This window comes from Poecilia formosa, unplaced genomic scaffold (genome assembly GCF_000485575.1).
Source record: "Poecilia formosa unplaced genomic scaffold, Poecilia_formosa-5.1.2 Scaffold120, whole genome shotgun sequence".
NCBI lineage: Eukaryota > Metazoa > Chordata > Actinopteri > Cyprinodontiformes > Poeciliidae > Poecilia > Poecilia formosa.
This window is the reverse complement of record NW_006800059.1, coordinates 22,667-40,353: the sequence shown is the minus strand read 5'-3', so window position 1 is coordinate 40,353 and position 17,687 is coordinate 22,667. Positions and strand designations below refer to the sequence as shown.

General features: G+C 40.6%; 3 protein-coding genes across 7 annotated transcripts in view; 1 reads left to right on the top strand and 2 right to left on the bottom strand.

Moving 5' to 3' along the window:
• The window catches only part of LOC103143999 (coiled-coil domain-containing protein 50-like), a 21,086-nt gene extending 11,346 nt beyond the window's left edge, over positions 1–9,740 (top strand). For 2 of the 5 annotated variants that reach the window (XM_007560745.2, XM_007560744.2), the window contains 8 exons: positions 2,261–2,339; positions 2,896–4,221; positions 4,573–4,694; positions 7,642–7,704; positions 7,789–7,923; positions 7,995–8,089; positions 8,163–8,257; positions 8,325–9,740. In XM_007560745.2, coding sequence (XP_007560807.1) covers positions 2,261–2,339; positions 2,896–4,221; positions 4,573–4,694; positions 7,642–7,704; positions 7,789–7,923; positions 7,995–8,089; positions 8,163–8,257; positions 8,325–8,482 — 2,073 coding nt within the window. In that variant the 3' untranslated portion in view covers positions 8,483–9,740. The remainder of the gene's footprint in view (positions 1–2,260; positions 2,340–2,895; positions 4,222–4,572; positions 4,695–7,641; positions 7,705–7,788; positions 7,924–7,994; positions 8,090–8,162; positions 8,258–8,324) is intronic. The other 3 variants (XM_016675706.1, XM_016675707.1, XM_007560746.2) reach the window with 3 other exon arrangements.
• On the bottom strand, positions 9,589–16,231 carry LOC103144001 (tumor necrosis factor receptor superfamily member 9-like). The gene is made up of 8 exons (XM_007560747.2): positions 15,399–16,231; positions 13,477–13,643; positions 12,843–12,962; positions 12,624–12,761; positions 12,462–12,534; positions 12,242–12,366; positions 11,983–12,159; positions 9,589–11,891 (listed from the first exon to the last, which is right to left on the bottom strand). The coding sequence occupies exons 2-8, from the start codon at positions 13,619–13,621 to the stop codon at positions 11,779–11,781; spliced, it is 891 nt and encodes a 296-aa protein (XP_007560809.1). The 5' UTR covers positions 13,622–13,643; positions 15,399–16,231; the 3' UTR covers positions 9,589–11,778.
• The window catches only part of LOC103143998 (tumor necrosis factor receptor superfamily member 9-like), a 16,473-nt gene continuing 8,374 nt past the window's right edge, over positions 9,589–17,687 (bottom strand). The window contains exon 8 of the transcript XR_001663172.1: positions 9,589–10,911. The gene's annotated coding sequence lies outside the window, so the exon portion shown is untranslated. The remainder of the gene's footprint in view (positions 10,912–17,687) is intronic.

The window sequence follows — 17,687 nt, the reverse complement described above, 5'->3', positions numbered from 1 at the left end:
TGTGTGTGTGAGCAACACACTGCGTGAGAAGCTTGTGGAAAGATACCCAAAACACTTTACAAAAGCAGTTCTACCAAATACAAAGGACATTTATGTAAACTTGTGAATAGCATTTAGCATATAGAAATCATTTTGGTAATCATACCTGACCTGAAATTGACCAAATGTTAAGAAGAAACAAAGCTGTTTGTTTTTTTTAAAGCAACATATTCTAATTTATAGAGAAACAGCTTGCAGTATTTGAAGTTTTTTTCACGTTTTCTTTAGCTCTGTTTACCTCTTGCGTATGCATCGATGTAAATGTTTATTTTGAAATCAAACAAACCATCAGCCCTTGTGCTGAGGTCTGTTAATACCTTATTTAATAACTGGCCAATCCAAAGTGGTTGATAAACATTTGCCTCCCATTAGGTTGTCTTTAATTAAGAAACAGAAGGCGTTGGGGTGTGCAGTTTTAAATGCCAGATCCCTGTGGCTCTAAATACCTAACCTGTCATGGCAAGCTGCTAATTATGTGCTGATGTTGGCAAAGTGGCCCCTGCTGCAGACAAAAAGGAGCTGTGCTTGCTGTTTGTTTTGATTTATATTGCAAAAGATGCCTGTAGAGAGAGATTTCATGAAATACACAAGGAGAATTTGCTGATCTTTGGAGAACGTAATTAGTTGCTTTTCTTAGAAAGCAGCACCCAGGTGTGACACGACCTCCACCTCAGAGAGGACAAGACCAAGTGGTGGGTTTTTTAACCCCTGATCACAAAATATCACTTCGAGTAGAAGTGTCCCACTGACCTGTGCCAGTCAGGAATGAAAGATCAGCTCCTCAGATTTGTAATCCATCAGATTTGTATGGTTAGATTTGTATCTAACCATACAAATCTGTATGGTTAGATTTGTTTTTTGTCACTTTTAGCCTGATACAGTTTCCCAGGAATAAATAAATTAAGAAGTAAAATATTAAATTGCTTCTTCTTTGTTTTAAGTAAAATTATAATCCAAAACAAAGATATAAAAAGGATGCTTTTTTTAATATTTTGTTCTTCTGTAATAAAGTTACTGTCTGTCTTGTTTCAGTCTGTGCAACACTGCCACCTGCTGGCTTAAAGTAGCAGTGCATCAAGAATCAAAGTTGCTTTGAATTCTGTTTCCTGTCACAAGTTTTAGTAGAAATGATAGTCTGTAGCAATCCCAACAGACAGTGTTACATGTCAGCTGTTTTATATCTGCATTTCTTTTTATTGGTGTTCATGTCAGACCTGGCGGCTGCTTGTTTAAAACAACTAGAGGAAAAGAGGTTTGCTGATTAATTCAGATGGAAAACACCCACAGATGAGAGATGATTCATAGCACTTCATAAAAACAGTAAGATTTTAGTATTTAGTTTGAGGACTAATACAGGTAGAACAGTGGGCTGAGAAGATCCTCATTGTTGCTGTCTTCACTTTGCATCGTTTTATGTGTCTCTGCTGACATTTGTATTTTTCAGATAATTCTGTTCCTGCCTCTCATGTGTCTGAGAACCTTTTCAGTGCCTGATAGATGGTATTGAGAAACTATTTTAAAATGTAATCCAATGCAAGATGTTGATTATTATTCACTACTGAAAATTTTACTCCAAATTAAGCGTGAACATACAGTTGCAACGAGGTACTTGCAAAACTTTGTATGAAAAAAATGTGCAGCCTTTTTATTTGTCACTGTCTGGCATTAAATTAGATTAACTATTTTTTTCTGCTAAATGCCTTAATAACAATGTAGCCAAACTCTTAACTTATCTGTCTGGAGGTGGTGGTTTAATACTTCTACATAATGTTTTTACCTTATTATTTAATCTAATCTGTTTAGAGACCCACTTCCTCCTGCTTCAAAACTCCCCCACACCACAAAGCTTGAAGCTTATTCCCTTTTCCTCTGAATTTAACAGTGGTCTTTATTGCCTGGTACTTCCGTTTTAGTTTCACCAGACCACATGGTGTATCCAAAAAGTTATTTGATTTTCAAACTGCTACCTGACTCTTTTTGTTGTCTTCTTCCTCCCTGTGTGGCTTTTCGGCCCATGTTGGTACTAACCTGGTTCGATGGGGGGTAATGAATTTCTCCCTTGATCTTCCAAAGGATGATGGTACAAAGTCATCAGGAGGAAACTCTCTCCTTGATTAGTTATTCTGCCATTTAACAAATGGAAATATTGTGGTAATCCTAACTGATTAAAATGCGTTCAGCCTGATGTAATACTGTTCTACGTGTGAACGTGTTTTCACAGGAAATAGCTAAACAGCTGCAGGAAGAGGAGGAGCAGCAGGTCAGGAGGACGAGTCAAGACCAGGAGGATTTTCATGAAGGTACATTTTTTCATTTTGACAAATTGACGGCCATTTTGATTGACTGATTGGTTGTTTTTTGTATAGCCAGGTTTTGTTTTTGTTGCCTCCTTAGACGTTTTTCTGGACGTAGCCCCAGTGACATGGAGTCTGATTTCTGAGTTAGAGATGATAGACGGTCCAGTTAGGCATATATTGGATCGGCTCTGGTGTATTGCCTTAATTACAAATGAAATACAATCTTTTGTGTTTGTTTGTATATGGAAAATGTGAATCAAGGTGTAACATCACTTTGGTATTTTCCAAAGCATGTCCTTTGCCTCAGAACAGATTTGAAGCCATATATTTTGCTCTAAATCTGTTATTTGCGTCGCATGTTGTGTTTTTAAGCATGCTTCACATTGCTGTCTGTAAAAAGAAAACATTTCTGTTAAATGTGTAAAGCTACTTGTATAACTCTTGCACTAGCAGCTTTTTTAATGCTGCTTAGGGTAATTAACTGCACTTGTCTTTCACCATCCACTAACAGACTCTCCCATCCTTATTGCTTTTGTTTGCATGTTTATCAATGCTAAAGGCAGCACCAGTGGTCCTGCACTGCCGTCCTCTCACCATCACACACTCAGCAGCCCTCACCCAGGACAGCAGCAGTACTCGCCTGTCACCAGCAGGTGGCAGCATTCTACCGCTCATCGTGGTTCAGTGCTAACTGGGCCTCAGAGTGGTTCTCCCAGGAGAGCAGCATCTCAGAGCAGCACAACTTCATGGTCAAATCAAGGGCATGTAGACACCAGCAGGCAAAGAAGGCCTGAGCTCAGAGAGCCTGTAGATGAGGATTCAGAAGACTCGGATACTGTTTTTACTGAACAGCTCTCTGTTTGGGCCCGGCGTCTGTATGACGGGGCAAATACGGCGCCTCGTCAACGACAGGCTTCTTTAAGATCCCCACAAGAGAGGAATTACAGAAGTCTGTGCACTCGCAGCAGATTCACAAAGGACTTAGCAGGCAGGGAGGAGGAGAGCGAAAACTGTGAGGAAGACTATTATGAAAACGATAATGTGCAATGGAGAATATCTAGGAATGTGGATTATGAAAGCGATGAACATGAAGGCAGGCCTCAGGAAGCGGACAGCAGGCCAGCCGAGGCCTGCGAAAGGCGATGTCACCGCAGCGAATCGGTGAGCGTACACAACCGAAGTAGACACAGAAACGGAGACCTGGCAAGAACCTGGAGCTGCAAGGAGAACCCTGATAAACACGTCCGCTTCCAGGACGATCAGAGAGGTCCTGTCAGGAAGCAGGACGACAGCCTGAAGGTGTGGGAGATGCTCGGCCACCTCCTGCAGGAGAGGGGCGTCCCTGTGAAGGTTGGTGGCAGCGGGGCGCCGCTGCAGATAAGGGCTCAAAGCAGAGACAGCCAGGCGCTTTATGGGAGCGAGGTCTCCTATGGTGACTCCCAGCCACATCAGAGAGCCTTCCAACGAGCCGCCGCCACCAGGCACAGTTTCCATGGAGATATCAGGCAGAGGAGGAGATCGTCACACGGAGAAAGCTTTGGGAGAGATCACGGAGCAGACCAAGACAGGCGTAATTATAACAGAGAGGTTTGTGACTGCAATAGTGGAGGGCCTCATGTCTTTGACAGAGGCACAAGATGGAGCGAACACAAATATGTAAACATTGACAATAACAGAGAGAGAAAAGCAAATCAGACCAGAGTAAAGAGGGTGACAAGCGAACGCAGGCACTGGCACAAGATCACAGAAGAAACGTTGAGCTCAGACGAGGAGCAGGAGGCGGAGAGAAGAGCGGAGCGTCCAAGGCGAAGAGCGCTACATCGTAGCCAAAGCTTCAGCAGCAGCAGGGCTTCGAGCAGACACAGGTCGAGGCACGTAGCAGCAGGTAACACCCCGACCTGCAGCCAGCTCTGAGTCTGCACAGGGGAACACTTCCAATGTGTTCTTCCCATCTGATCTCTTAATCTCTACTCAATCGTTGCTGTGGGAGTGGGCTTCACCTGTGGCTCTGGTGTCTGACGTGGGAATTAATTTTTCTGTTTTCAGTCTAGAAACTTTACATCTCTTCAGTGTCTGCATTTTTACCAATCAAGTCTTGATCTGCATAGTGACTTCTCCAACTTCGTTCTCTCATTTCTTGGTGTGATTCCAAATAACCTTCGGCTTTGAGTCATTTATTTATTTGAGCAATCTGGCAATATGTTTTATTGTAATCACAGTGAATTGTCCCCCTTAGGAGCTTCTCTGCAACCAGAGCCAAGCGAGGCAGGCCTGGATCTGGGAGCCTTGCATCAGGTCCTACAAGATGAAGAACTGGCCCGCAAGCTTCAGGAGGAGGAAGACAAGCAGCTGAGGAGGGTAAGGGATCGAAGACGTTTTACAGATTATGAAAATGCCTTCAGAAAACCACAAACTCTTTTGTTGGGATTTTGGAATATAGACAAACAAACAAAAAAAAAAGCGTTTTTATAGCACAAAAAGAAAGGATATGTGGTTTTGAGAAATTTAAAATTGATTATTTTTACATTTTTTCTATTTTTAAAGTGTTTTTCACAAATAAAAGGTATTTCTTTCACTCCTACATAAAATGATTTAGTCATCCAGTCAGGAAAGAGAGGAAATTTAATTTAATCTCTGTATTAGGGCTGTTGTAAATTTTAGTAATCGAATATTTGATCAATTATTCTGACAATTAATCGAGTAATCAAATAAAATTTGATAAAATAAAACATTGGTAAATTCAACCATAACAGCAGTATTACTATCGGATAAAAACATCGGCTCAAATTTTTGTATTTGTGAATCTTTACAATTGTTTTTCTGTAGTTTAGAGAATTAACCTAACAATAATCGCTCGCTTTTTAAGTTGACCTGGACAAAAAATATATGAAAATCTGAAATATTCAATTTAATAATAAAGAGGCAGGCTCACTCCTAAAACTGTCTATACTCCAGTCTTTAGTTCATGTATTCATCTTCAGTCCATTTAATAGCTGAACTCTCACTTTGCCCAACCATTTGTGGCTTTTATGCCCATATGAGCGACTGAAACACATCTACCAGCTGTGTATCGCCACGATGCGCTCTGCCGCCCATTTTTGCAACCGGGATGATGGGAAATTTATTTTCCGGTTTGTCCTTAAAGCTACACTTACATTAAGCATCAACTACAGCACAACACAGCCACCCACTGTGCTGAGTCTATCCGCTCACCGCCGTTCGCTCTTCATCACCACGAGGCAGCAGCTTCGGGAGGAGAGAGGCTGCTGTACTCCAGGCATCGCGCCAGTCAATTTAAGGATGCTTATTGATCCCCCCAAAAAAAGATAAAAACCCAGACATTATCATAACTCAATGAAATACCCCAGAACTTTATACTACTAGCACTTAGCTTTCGTCAACAGCTAATTTGCGAAAGTGAGAGTGTTGCGCAACAGAAATAATCACCCGGCCGGAACACTAAATAATAATGCGCTAAGTAATAAAACCTTGTTTAATGAAGCTTTGGGGCAGGTAATTTTCCTCGAGGAATTTTAATAGTCGAGGAACTCGAATCATTCGAGGAATCGTTGCAGCCGTACCCGTTATAAATCCAGCAGTTATGTGAAGCTCAAACATTTTCTACAGAACATTAGTGAACAATTAATGAAGACCAAAGAACAAAGCAGATATGACGGGAAGAAAGTTGTGGAGAAGTTTGGTAATGAAAAAATTTTCAATCTAAAAATGGAAAGAATGCGACACGTGCAAATCTAAGGAGGCCTTATTGTCCACACAAATTAACAGGCAGGATAAAGACGGGTAGCCATCATAACTCTGGACCGTTACTGGAGACGGTCGTAAAAAACAGCTCTTTTTTTTTTTTAGTCATAAAAAAAAAGTTTTTACGATTGTTTCCAGTTGTCAAAAAAACAATCAATTCCAATACACTTGTAGGTGAAAATCTGTAGTAGAAAATTATTATAAGGTAATATCTGCTAGTTAAATTGCTCTGGGTTTATTCTAAATTCTTGTACGTTTCCACCGGATAAAACTATTTGGGCTACATGCACAAGGTTGGGAGTTGTTTTCTACAGCTGCATCAGAACCAGTCTGTCTCGCCCCTTGTTTTGGATCCCTTATCCTTGTTGTAAAACTCATGTGTTGTCTCTGCCTGGAGAGCTTTTCACCCAGAACTGCTTCATTATTAATTTTCCTACAAGCTCTCTGTATTGTGCACAATAAACCTGATTGAGTGATCTCACCTGACAGTGCTTGATAATAGTTGTCTTTTTTCCGCAACAAAATCACTGCCAGATTTTTTTTGCACCATGCGGATGATGAGAGTCACGAGATCAGACAGTCATGAACAAGTCGGAGCAAGTCCTGGGTAGGACAGAGTTCACACCTGAGGGGACAGTCTGGTTTCCCAGCTGCTGCTGAATAACATCTGATCCTGCATGTGGAGCCCAGACAAGTTCGCTAGATGAGAGTTAAGAGTCTAGATATCACCTTACAATAAAATGTTGTGGCACACACTTCATAAATCTGATCTTTAAAGAAGAGTGCGCTGAAACAAAGCCATACAAAATGATGTTTAAAGTTCACCACAAGCCTTCTGGAAGGCTCAGAAACATGCAGATGGATGTTTGGATGATTTTAAAATGAAACATTTTGACCTACAAACAGTAGCAATGGCAGATTAACAGTGAACACATAATCACCGCTGAGAAAAATGTTGCTGACGGCGTTCTGCTGTGGGGAAGGACAGGGAAGATGGTCGGAGTTTAACGATGAGTGGACTAAAAACAAGTCGAGATTCGGCCTCTAGCAGGATGACGATCTGAAACGTACAGCCAGAACTACAACCTACAGATCAAAACATGTTTGAGTGGCCTAATTAAAGTCCAGACCTAAATCTAATTGAGCATTGATGCTTTGTTTTCAGACAAATCCCATCAAATCTGACTAAGCCCAACTTATTTCGCGAGGAAAACACAGCAAGCATTTGTCTCAAGATGTGCAAAGCTGTTACTTTCCTCAAAGGACTACCAGCTGTAACTGCATTGAATCAGGATGGGGAAAATACCATTGCAGGCCACACTTTTCAGATTATTTGAGAGGAAAAACAAGCATCGGAATCCTTCCACTAGAATCCTGCACTTACTTTGTGCTGGTCTACTACTTAAAACCCCAATAAGACAGTGACGTTTGTGGATCTAACATGAGAAATGTGGACAAATTTTAATACTTTTACAAGGTGCTGAAGGTGAAGATTTTGTTACAGGAGGAAAATGAAAAGAAATAATCTTTACTTTCTTTACAGACGTCTTTACGCAGTTCCTATCCAGAGGGGGACTTCAGGGTAGCTCAGGTTGCACAAGATGAGGTACAGTGGTGAATTCCTGTGTTTTGTTCATTCTTGTAAATATCCTGCCTTGATTTGTTTTTTTTTGTTTTTGTTTTGTTGCAGGAAATTGCACGTTTTATGCAGAAGCAGGAAATCAAGGCCAAGCGAAGATCTCGTGAACTGGAAGGGCCAGGATCCTGGCACAAACACAGAGCGATGATGAATCACTACGACAGGCGAGCTGCCAGAGAAAGACAGGTGCCAGGAAATAAAAGTTTAATTACTTTTATAAATAAAAGGACCGATAGAGACTTCGTCTTGTTCTTTAGGTGTATCGAGAAAGACTCGACTCGGAGGGTCTCCCCTCTCCGACTGAAGACTGCTCGCCGGAGAACCAGCCACCCAGCCCCGTTCACGCCCTACCGTAAGGAAATAAAGCATCTGTACTATTACTGCATCGATTCTGTGTTATGCATCTAATAATGCTGCCGTTGCAGAAAAGCCCAGCAGATGAGAAACATAGCAGAGGAGCTGGACCCGACCTTCCAGGGCCGAGTGCACGTCCCAGAGAGCTTCCAAGCAGGACAAACTGGTACCCAACAGGATGAATGAGTCTGGTTGTTGAAACAATAGCTTTGCATTCACTTTGTTTGCTTCAGTTACAGGTCAAACCAGTGAGGCGCTTCCCACAGCCCAATCCGGCTCCCAGGACCTAACCCTCGAGGAACCGACGTTCATACCACCGACAAAACGACAGGCGGATAAATCTGGACGGAGTAAACCCAAAGAGAAAAGGGAAGGATGCAAGCAGCAATAAACAGATTGCGCTGACGGGAAATGGTTTTTTTTTATAAGATAATTTTAATCTAACAAAGGGTTCTCATTGTTTATTGCTTTATCATCAAAAACTGAAAGAAAAACCAAGACAAGCACTTTAGGTTAGTAAAGCAAGGACGCATTATTATCGCATTTTGGACACTAGAACCAAAAGGGAATTGCTTAATTTGTTGAAGTACTTTTTAAAATGTGTATATTTAGTGTTTAATTTAACAATAATAGCATTAATGTTTGCTTTTTCATATCAGCAGCCAAATGTTTTTTTTACCGCAAACGGAGCGCCTGACTTCAGCTCAGATACGATTCGTTGTACGTTTCCTGCCTGGGATTTGGATAAAAGCTCCAAACACTCTTCAGTTTGGTTCAACCACAAACTGTTTTCTCCGAAGGCTGAAGAAGAAGTGAGATTGACGACACGTGAACTTGGTTTTAATCACCTGCGCTTGCATGTGTGTGCTACCTTTGTGTGTGTTTTCAGGTGTTATTGTTTACAGCTGTTCAGTGACAATCACATGAACTAACCTGAGAATGAAAACTGATCAACATTGGAAGGTTTTTTTTTAAAAATTCAATGCTGAATTATATTCATACCACCTAAAGTTTTTTCTTTTTGTTTAAACCAGAGCAGAGAATTTTATTGGCATTTCATGACAGTTTTAAAAAGTCTTTGAGGGTAAATATCTACATTGTGTAATTGTCGATGTTTACAAATGAACAACCGCTTGTCGCAGTTGCACAAATGCCACACTTTTCAGATTTCTACACTAAATTAACTCTTTACTTGCCAGGTGCAAAGGAACAGATGATGGTCAGAGTCGCTACTTTTTGTGTTGGGTTTTCACGACTTCTCATGTTTGTGGTTGTAACATGAGGAATGTGGAGAATTTGAGTATGGATGCTTTTACAAAACAAAACAGTCTTTAACAGGATGAGCTACACTCCCAGGTCCAACTCTAAAACCTCCTGTTGACCTTTCTGCTGAAATGTGACGCCAAAGAGTCTGTCAGAACTCGCTCTGTGGGAAATTACCTCATGCCAAGCACTAATATTCATTCTGATGATTAAAAACTTTGGGATTTTTTTTTTTTTTGTTTCTGTTTGATCTGAATTGAATTCTTTATGTTTTACTTCCTCCTGTTTTTTTCCTTATATATGTGGCCACTTCTTTGCTGGAGAATGTTTTTTTTTTTCAGCTGTTCTGTATAAAAGCACAACAAATAAAAAATATATATCATTTATTTGGTGTTCAAAAATGTGATAAAAGTACAATGTAAAACTTTAAATACAAGACAATGAAACCATTTTCTGACGGTGGAAAGGATTCTTTAGGAGAGCGTCATTCCCCTCAGGTAGCAGATGACAGACTAAATAAAGTGCTCCAGTCAGCGTATGCGTTTGCCCTTTTACAGGACGGCGCTTGTGGATTTTGAGGCTTGTTAGACCAACGCCGCCCGACTGAGAATAGTGACTCATAGTCTACACACCGTGTGATAAATTACAATAGATGTGGGCTTACTTTGTTTCCACCAGAAGCCCACACATGATATTTCTTTGTTCCATTTTGTTAAGAAATAACGCCTGCTACAGTTCAAGCCAGAAATACGGCTTTAAAAAAAAAAAAAAAAAACAACACTTCCTGTTGGTCTTATCTCCCCGGCCACATTCTTTGTTCAAGTAGAGGAGTTTCACAGAAAACAAAAGAGCAGTGGGGGATTTCCACTTGACCCTGAAGCCTTGATTTGAAGTTAAAGCTGCCAAGTTTTTATCACCTCGATATGACACTAAAATGAATTTAAACTATGACGAATGAATGACCTTAAAGGTTACTTGTGATCCCCGTTGTGCAAGAGGCATGAGTCAGCTTGCTTGTGCTTATCCTGAGGTTGTCTTCTTGTTAAATCCCTCCAGTCTGAGGGCTCACTGCTGGCTGAAGCTTATGGACAACATGGGGGGAAAACCCCTTTTGGACTTTTTCTGATTAGCAATTAAGTAACAGCTGGAAAACCCAGGAAGTTTTTGTTATCAAATTCTGCAGCTTTTACAACCAGCTGGCTGTGATTAAGCAAGTTAATCTTTCAGAGCTACGTGGAGGTGAAATATAGCTACATGTTTTACAGATCAAACCAGATATTAGCACACAATCCTTAACTCAAGACGCACAACATTTTTTTTTTTTTTTAACAATTAGTACATCTATGTACATTTACTCATATTTAGTAGAATTGCACTAAGATTCGGTAAGACTTCGGTCAAAAGATCTGCATCCATAAGCTTCAGGTGTAACCGAGTCGGTCAAAACTAATTTAGAAGTTTTTGACCTCCTCAAAAACCTGTTTTTGCAAGTACAGTAGTCTGAGGTTTACACTCACAGGTATTCACATCTATTCAAGTGAAATATTCTGAGACAACCTATCAGAAGCTGACAACTTGGTTTGCCCAAGTTGTTTAAAAGCACTGAAGTTTTGGTGTATTCATTAACAATTTAGCAAATATAACTACTGCTGGTAACTAACTGAACTAAAGTAAGAAATGTTTGATTCATTGGCGGAAATGGTTTTGTCTTTTTATAGCGTGCATGTAAATCTGTGGTTTCAGCTGATCAAAAACAATGCCGTCGTCGCTTGGCCTCGTTTATGCACTCACACTATTAATAACCAGTCAATACGCGCAACACACTCAGCAGAAAAGACAACAAAAAAAAACAGTAAGTAACTAGGTTGATCAATGGAACGAAGGTAAAGGCTAACATTTGCACCAGGAAGGCGTACGTGGGCTCAGTATGACAAATGACTAAAAGCTGAACGCCCACTTGCACTGTACTTTCAAATTGAACAACACTGTAGCATGCGCCATATAACACTCTTTTTCCACAGAAATAGTAGCTTAAACAGTTACCAGGGTCACTATACCTACACATTACGAAGAATCTTCGTTAACACTTAAATGTCAGACAGTGCAGTGTTTTAAAACACTAAATAAAGCTGCTTTGTCCTCCAGTAGGGGAAGAACAGTGTGGCTTTCTGTCATTTGCATAAAGAAAGTCACAGTTAAAGTCCACTTGGTTTTTTCCCCCCCCATCTCAGAATTCCCCTTCCTCTTGTGTTTGTATTTACAAAGAATAAATAGTAAACAACCAGTAGAGAGACCTCATCGTCGTTCTGTCATTTCAGTGCTGCTCCTTCTTTAGGTCAAAGTCCTCCAAACTTATGGCAAAGAATCCCACCTTGGTTAGGATAAAAATGTTTTCCTCAGCTGCAGATGCCACTTTGCTTCCATTCACACAATTTCCTGCTCCGAGTCCTTGGATATGAGTGATTCTGTGCTGCTTCCCTGCTCCTGCTGGGCTTCATGAAAACTGCATTCAATAGCAATCAATGTCCTTGGCTCATCTAAGTAACAAGGGGAAAAAATATGGCAAAGTTAATACTCTGTGTTTGGACATTACCTCCTTAAAGTGGTTTAAAGATAAATGATCATTACCTGAAGGGTTACTAATAACAATGGGTGTTTTTGAGGGGGTTCTTCTTTGTATCTTTTCCTTTTTGCCTTTGCAGTGGATCAGCGCCGACACAAGGACGATAAAGACAATGAGACACATCATCAGGAACCCAATGACCGCAAACGACTCCATCGGCCATGGCTGTTCTTTGTTCCCGTCTTCAAAGCAAGAAGATACATTTTACCCTCACTGAAAATAAGCATAAAAGCTCAACAGAGATGCTACTGGATCCTCTCTTACCAGGTTTCACTGGATTGTTCTCTGGGTTGGTCACGGGTAGAGTTGTCGGAGGTTGAGGTAGTTCACATATGATGTCAGAAGATGCATTTCCTTGGAATACAATTATATGAGTTGGATCTGGACACCTTTGGGGAAAGAATCCCAGTTAGTTTAATTTGTTTCTGTCAAATCAGCATTTCAGCAGCCAAAAAAAAGAGTTTAAGGGAGAAAGGCAACTCACCTGGTACTGAAGGCTTTACAGTTCTGGTGAATTTGGTCATTAAAGGTTCCTTTAGGACAAGGCCTGCAATCACCTGTAAAAGATAGTTTGTTTTTTTAAGCTAATTTCCAAAACATCAAGTTTGCTCAATGGTCACAACCCAGTATTTGCAGATATACATACGCTTTTTTGTAGGTTCCTCTCCTTTTCCACACTCGTCCGTGCAGAAGGTACATTCTGCGTCTCCACAGCGAAGACCTTCCTTACACTTGCACTGTGTGTTACTTTTGGGGGTACAGTCTTTGAAATGGACAAGAGCGCCTGCAAAAGATGGAAGTAAGAAATCAGGCTGAGATGGAGCTTCAATAAAAATGTATTTTTCTCCTTAATGAGATAACATACCAACACACTGGATGCATGATGGACATTTAAAACCCAACGACTGATGTGTATATGTTCCATTTTCACATGGAGTGCAAAGCTTTTGAGGATTTGGGCCAGACGGTTTGACCAACCGATTCCCTGCAAAGAAATCCACACATGCAAAATCACAAATCAGACACCAACAGCTCTGAGTATTTACACTTTATCATGCATGTACATGGTTACGTGCCCCAGCAAATCAAAACTCTAATAACTGTGAATCAAAGCCGTAAAACATCTGGGTGAATCCTGTTACTCAGAGGAATCCCAGACTGGATTAATCAGTCGTATCAGCCAAGCGTTTGTTGTGGGATTAGGTGAAAAACCACTGAAACTATATTTGGTCACATGCAGCCACCACAGAGGAACTCCCCAAACCCAGGAATACTACTTTTTTTTCTTTCCATTTTCATTTGTCTGTTTAAAGATTACAGAACAATTCAAGCAAATTCGAGAACTTGTGCCTTTTTTTTCATCAAACATGTCAAACATTGTAAATGTGAGCTGCATTTTTTAAGCTTTTATTCTTGTTGCATTCCTTCTAACTGCACAATCATTCATAACACGCATAAAACTAACAAAATATTGTTTCATTCTTTGATTTTCCACTCACCAGGATGACATTCAACACACTTAACGAAGCCCTTGACTTCTGTGTCTGGAACCCATTTCTTGCAGCCAACTCCAATGTCTCCAAGGGTACGCAGGAAACCCTGGGCGAGAAGAGTGAGACCCAGCATCCAGAAGAACCCGGCCATCCTGAAGTGTTGGCTCCCAAACCTCAGCGATAATCCAAGAAAATAAATGCTCACTTTTTCTGCTTTGTTAATCTAGAATCTATCAGCTTCACTGAGATGACGTTGTCTCCAGCTGAAGCTCTGTCTCGTAAGCCTCTCTCTGCTCAGACTCAGCCTGCCACCAGCTGGGCTCGGCTTTAATGACTCAGAGGAGGAGGGGGGCGTGGCTTCATCTGCAAACTCAACATTTATTTCCCACCTTTAAACGCAAGTTAAATTAAAATAACATTTTTGCATTTCTTTATCACTTTAAAAAGAGGGGAAAAAAACATTAATTTCAGTGAAAGTTAGGCACAATAAATGATGTAAAGATGTGGAAATGTGTTGCAGCTTGAAAAGCAGAACAAACAACACCATTTACACCCCTGATATAAAATATGTCATATATGTGTGGATGTTTTACTGAATGTTTTGGTGACAACTTGGATCAATTAAGTTTCTTCTGTTTCCATCTGTCTGAGACATATTATTTCACTCCATTCCTTGTTACAGCTGGAAAATGAGGTCAAACATTTCTCTGATTTTTAAATCTCCGGTCCTGGCAGGCTTTTTCAGCGGGAACAGGATCCACGAAGACATGACCTGGAAGTCCCAGGCGTGGGAAAAACGTTCCCTTAAACACGGTCAGTCATAATTCATAACAAACCTGTCTTAAGCAGTTTGCACAACCAACATAAAACAGATTTTAAGTGCCTGACACTTTTCTAGATTCATAGATTCATATTGGTATGTGATGAATTTATAGAAAGGGAAAGTCGTCATCTTCATTTGCGTTGTTATTTTTGCTCCCGCCCATGTCAGGAAACTGTTTTTATTCCTGGACCTGGATCTTTTTGTGCCAGAAAACAGATTAGACAGATTAGCCTTCATTATTCTCCCTTCAGCATGAACAGCCATGCGGAGAATTTGTGTGAAGAAATACTTACGCTTACAGGCCAGACCTGATCCATGGGCCTTGTTAGATACCAATCGTTCATGGTGTGGCTTTTTTCACAAAAGTTTCCAGACTTCATCAACTTTTCACTCGTTGAGTCCAAAACAATTAAAACAGAAAACAAAACAAAAAATTCTAACCTGTGCCACACAATAGATTCAGTGGATTTAAAAACAGTTTATCATACACGTCTTTTCATATTTTCATTGTATTGAGTCAAGCACGCATCAAGCACGCATCATGATGAATTATGTGAAATACAACTTATGATCTCTTCACACCATGTGACACTGATTAAGCCTGAAGTTTAAAAAATTCCAGGCTTCTTTTCTAAATCACGCACATTGTTTTGAGACAGCAAAACTGAAAATAAAAGCACAATGTGAGTCCCTTTTGTTTTAAAATGAAAATTAGTCAACCTAAAATAAATTACTCTTATTTATTTCCTCTGAAAAGATTGTTTCCTTCCAGTAAGTGTCTTAAATGTGGGGGAATTTATGAAGATGACATGCCATCGGCTCATCCCAGCATTCATAATCAGGTGATAAACTATAAACAATGCAAACATCATTACCAAATCACCTTTGTCATCTTCTCATCATCTTCCCTTGACATATAAAAGATGATCTTTGACCTTCTAAAGATTCACCTCCTTCTATGTACAGATTGTACAAGTATGATGTCAAAAGTGAACACCTCTTCTAACTCTTGTCTCAGAAACACTTCCCACTCTTACCCCTAAACGCCCCCTTGCCCCCTGCCCGCTGTCAGGCAGTGTAAACTCCCCCCCTCCGATTAACATACTGACTTGGGAAATACTCCTAAATCGTTCGGTAAGCAGCAGTAACATTCAGCCTGCTGGTAAATGACTGCATGTAGTTGCATGTAGGCTGACATGTAGGTTCGGTGACAGTCGCGTCAGCTCCGACCGAAAAGAACAACTTATTTTTATTTGCGCTTTTAATTTTAAAGACGCGAGCGTTTGAAATAGGTCGCTTCTGATATTTTAACGCGCTGTTTAATCTGCCTCTGCAGCCGAGTGATGTCACTTCCTTCCTGGCCACTGACGCCCCTCTCGTGAGTGGGAGCGTGGAGTTGCTTTTTCTCACGCGCGCGCTCTCTCTGTCTGTCTGTACGTGTCTGTGCGCGCGTGTGGTTGGTGGGCTCAGTCAACTGGTGGTCTCTCATGCTGCACTTTGGTGTCTGAACATTGTGAAAGTAACGTCTACCCACTGGGAAAGTACACGCAGCTCGGAGTTTCCACGCAGGGGGGTGTTAACGTGAACTGTCAACGCAGATGAGACTATGACACGTTTGGTGTGGCGCGTTTTTGGTATTATTATTTTTTTTTTTGTATTTTTACCACCATTTTCTTCCCATTGGAGCATCGTTGCATCCACCTATTTGATGAAAGTTCAAATTACATTTTCTTATGAGAAATGAAACCTTTGTTTCACTGTTAGTGCAGAGTGTCTCCATCTTGTGGCGTTCATGCAGTTGACACTTCAATCTTGATGCAGGAGTTTTCAATTAATTTTAGTAGGCAAGGCTACTAAAGCTTTCCAGATGAGGTTTTGGGTTTTATGTGAAAGTAAAATCCGATAGGATGGTAAAGCAGAAGTTGTGGAGCTGGATGGTGGGCAGGGGTCAGCGCAGCCCGGACCGCGGTACTCGGTAAAACTGCGTTATTTTCTGATCGTTTTCTATGGAAACCAGAATTTGCATCTCGAGCAGCCTGAGCTACAGTCAGTCATCTTTTGGATCAGTCCACATGTGCCCATGACCTTAAGACTGCACCTTCCTTGAACCAGTTTTTAAAATATATATATAAATAGAGCTGCAGTTTTGGACATGTTTTGACCCAGTTGTCTAAGAAATCTGTCAACTTTCCTGACCTTAACCCTAATCAGCTTAAAATGCAGCTTAACTGCACATTCAGGTTACAACAGGAAACAGATTGGTGCCTCACCTGCAGCGATGCGGTAAAGAAAGAGCAAATCTCTCCGTTTTGGACCTGTTTTTAACCTCTCTAATAGCTGATGTTGATCTAGATCTTGAATACCAAACTGCTGGCATTGGGTTCCACTAAACTGTAGCTAGGCTAATAGTCTTAGTATTTAGGAGGAGTTTGGAATAGAGGTTTTCTTTACTCTTCCTTTTTCTCGCTCCAGAACGAGCTGGAAAGTGTTAAGAGAGACGGATCGCCGAGGTTTCCTCCTCCTGGACCCGTAACCCTCAGATACACAGAAACACTGAAGGAAAGCTTCACTTAATTACTGAAAAACTTTAAAAGTTATTAAACAAAACGTTCTGATGCTTCCAAAAAACGTAGAACTATCAATCAGGGTTCTGAATTCCCAACAATTGAGCAACACAGTGTGTTTGTATAGTTCCAGTGATTTATCATGTGCAAGATTAGAAAAGGACGTTTCAGTTCAATGTCCGACAATAAAGACAAAAAGTTGAACAGATATATTTTTAATTCTTATATATAATAAATTTCTATGTACATTTTATTCTTCTTTTGTAACGAAACAAAATGAAAGAGAAAGCTTTGATTGCAAACAGTGTTTCATACTTAAAGGGAGAGACAAAATGAAAAAGTGCTCATAAAACTAGAGTGTTGTTTCCCTGTTGTAGATATTCATTAAGTAGATGCGACAGGGGTTTGCCGTTGTTTAGCAAGGGGATTGGTTATTCTGTTGGCCAGGATTCCCCTTGAAGTCACTTTAAACTCATGTGAAATGATGAGAATCACAAACAAACAGAAAATTGGCAACATAAACAGCTCTGACATAAGAAAGAACGATCCACCACGTAATGCGAAGCGCCGGCTTCTCTCACCGGCTTTTTATGATCCTAAATCAGCGAACTGTGTTGGCAGTTCGACAGTTGTGCTCACATTTCTGCTGATGTTGCTGTGCTTTAATCAAAGTGTTAGAAATGTCCAGGTTCAGTCGCCTCACCTGATGGGATTAACGACCCAGAGGATGTGAAACGTCCACACACTCCTGGTGAAATGAAAGGTTTTCGTCACGTGAAAATGTGACGATCTGATCAATTATTTCAGAACTTTTTCCACCTTTAATGTTT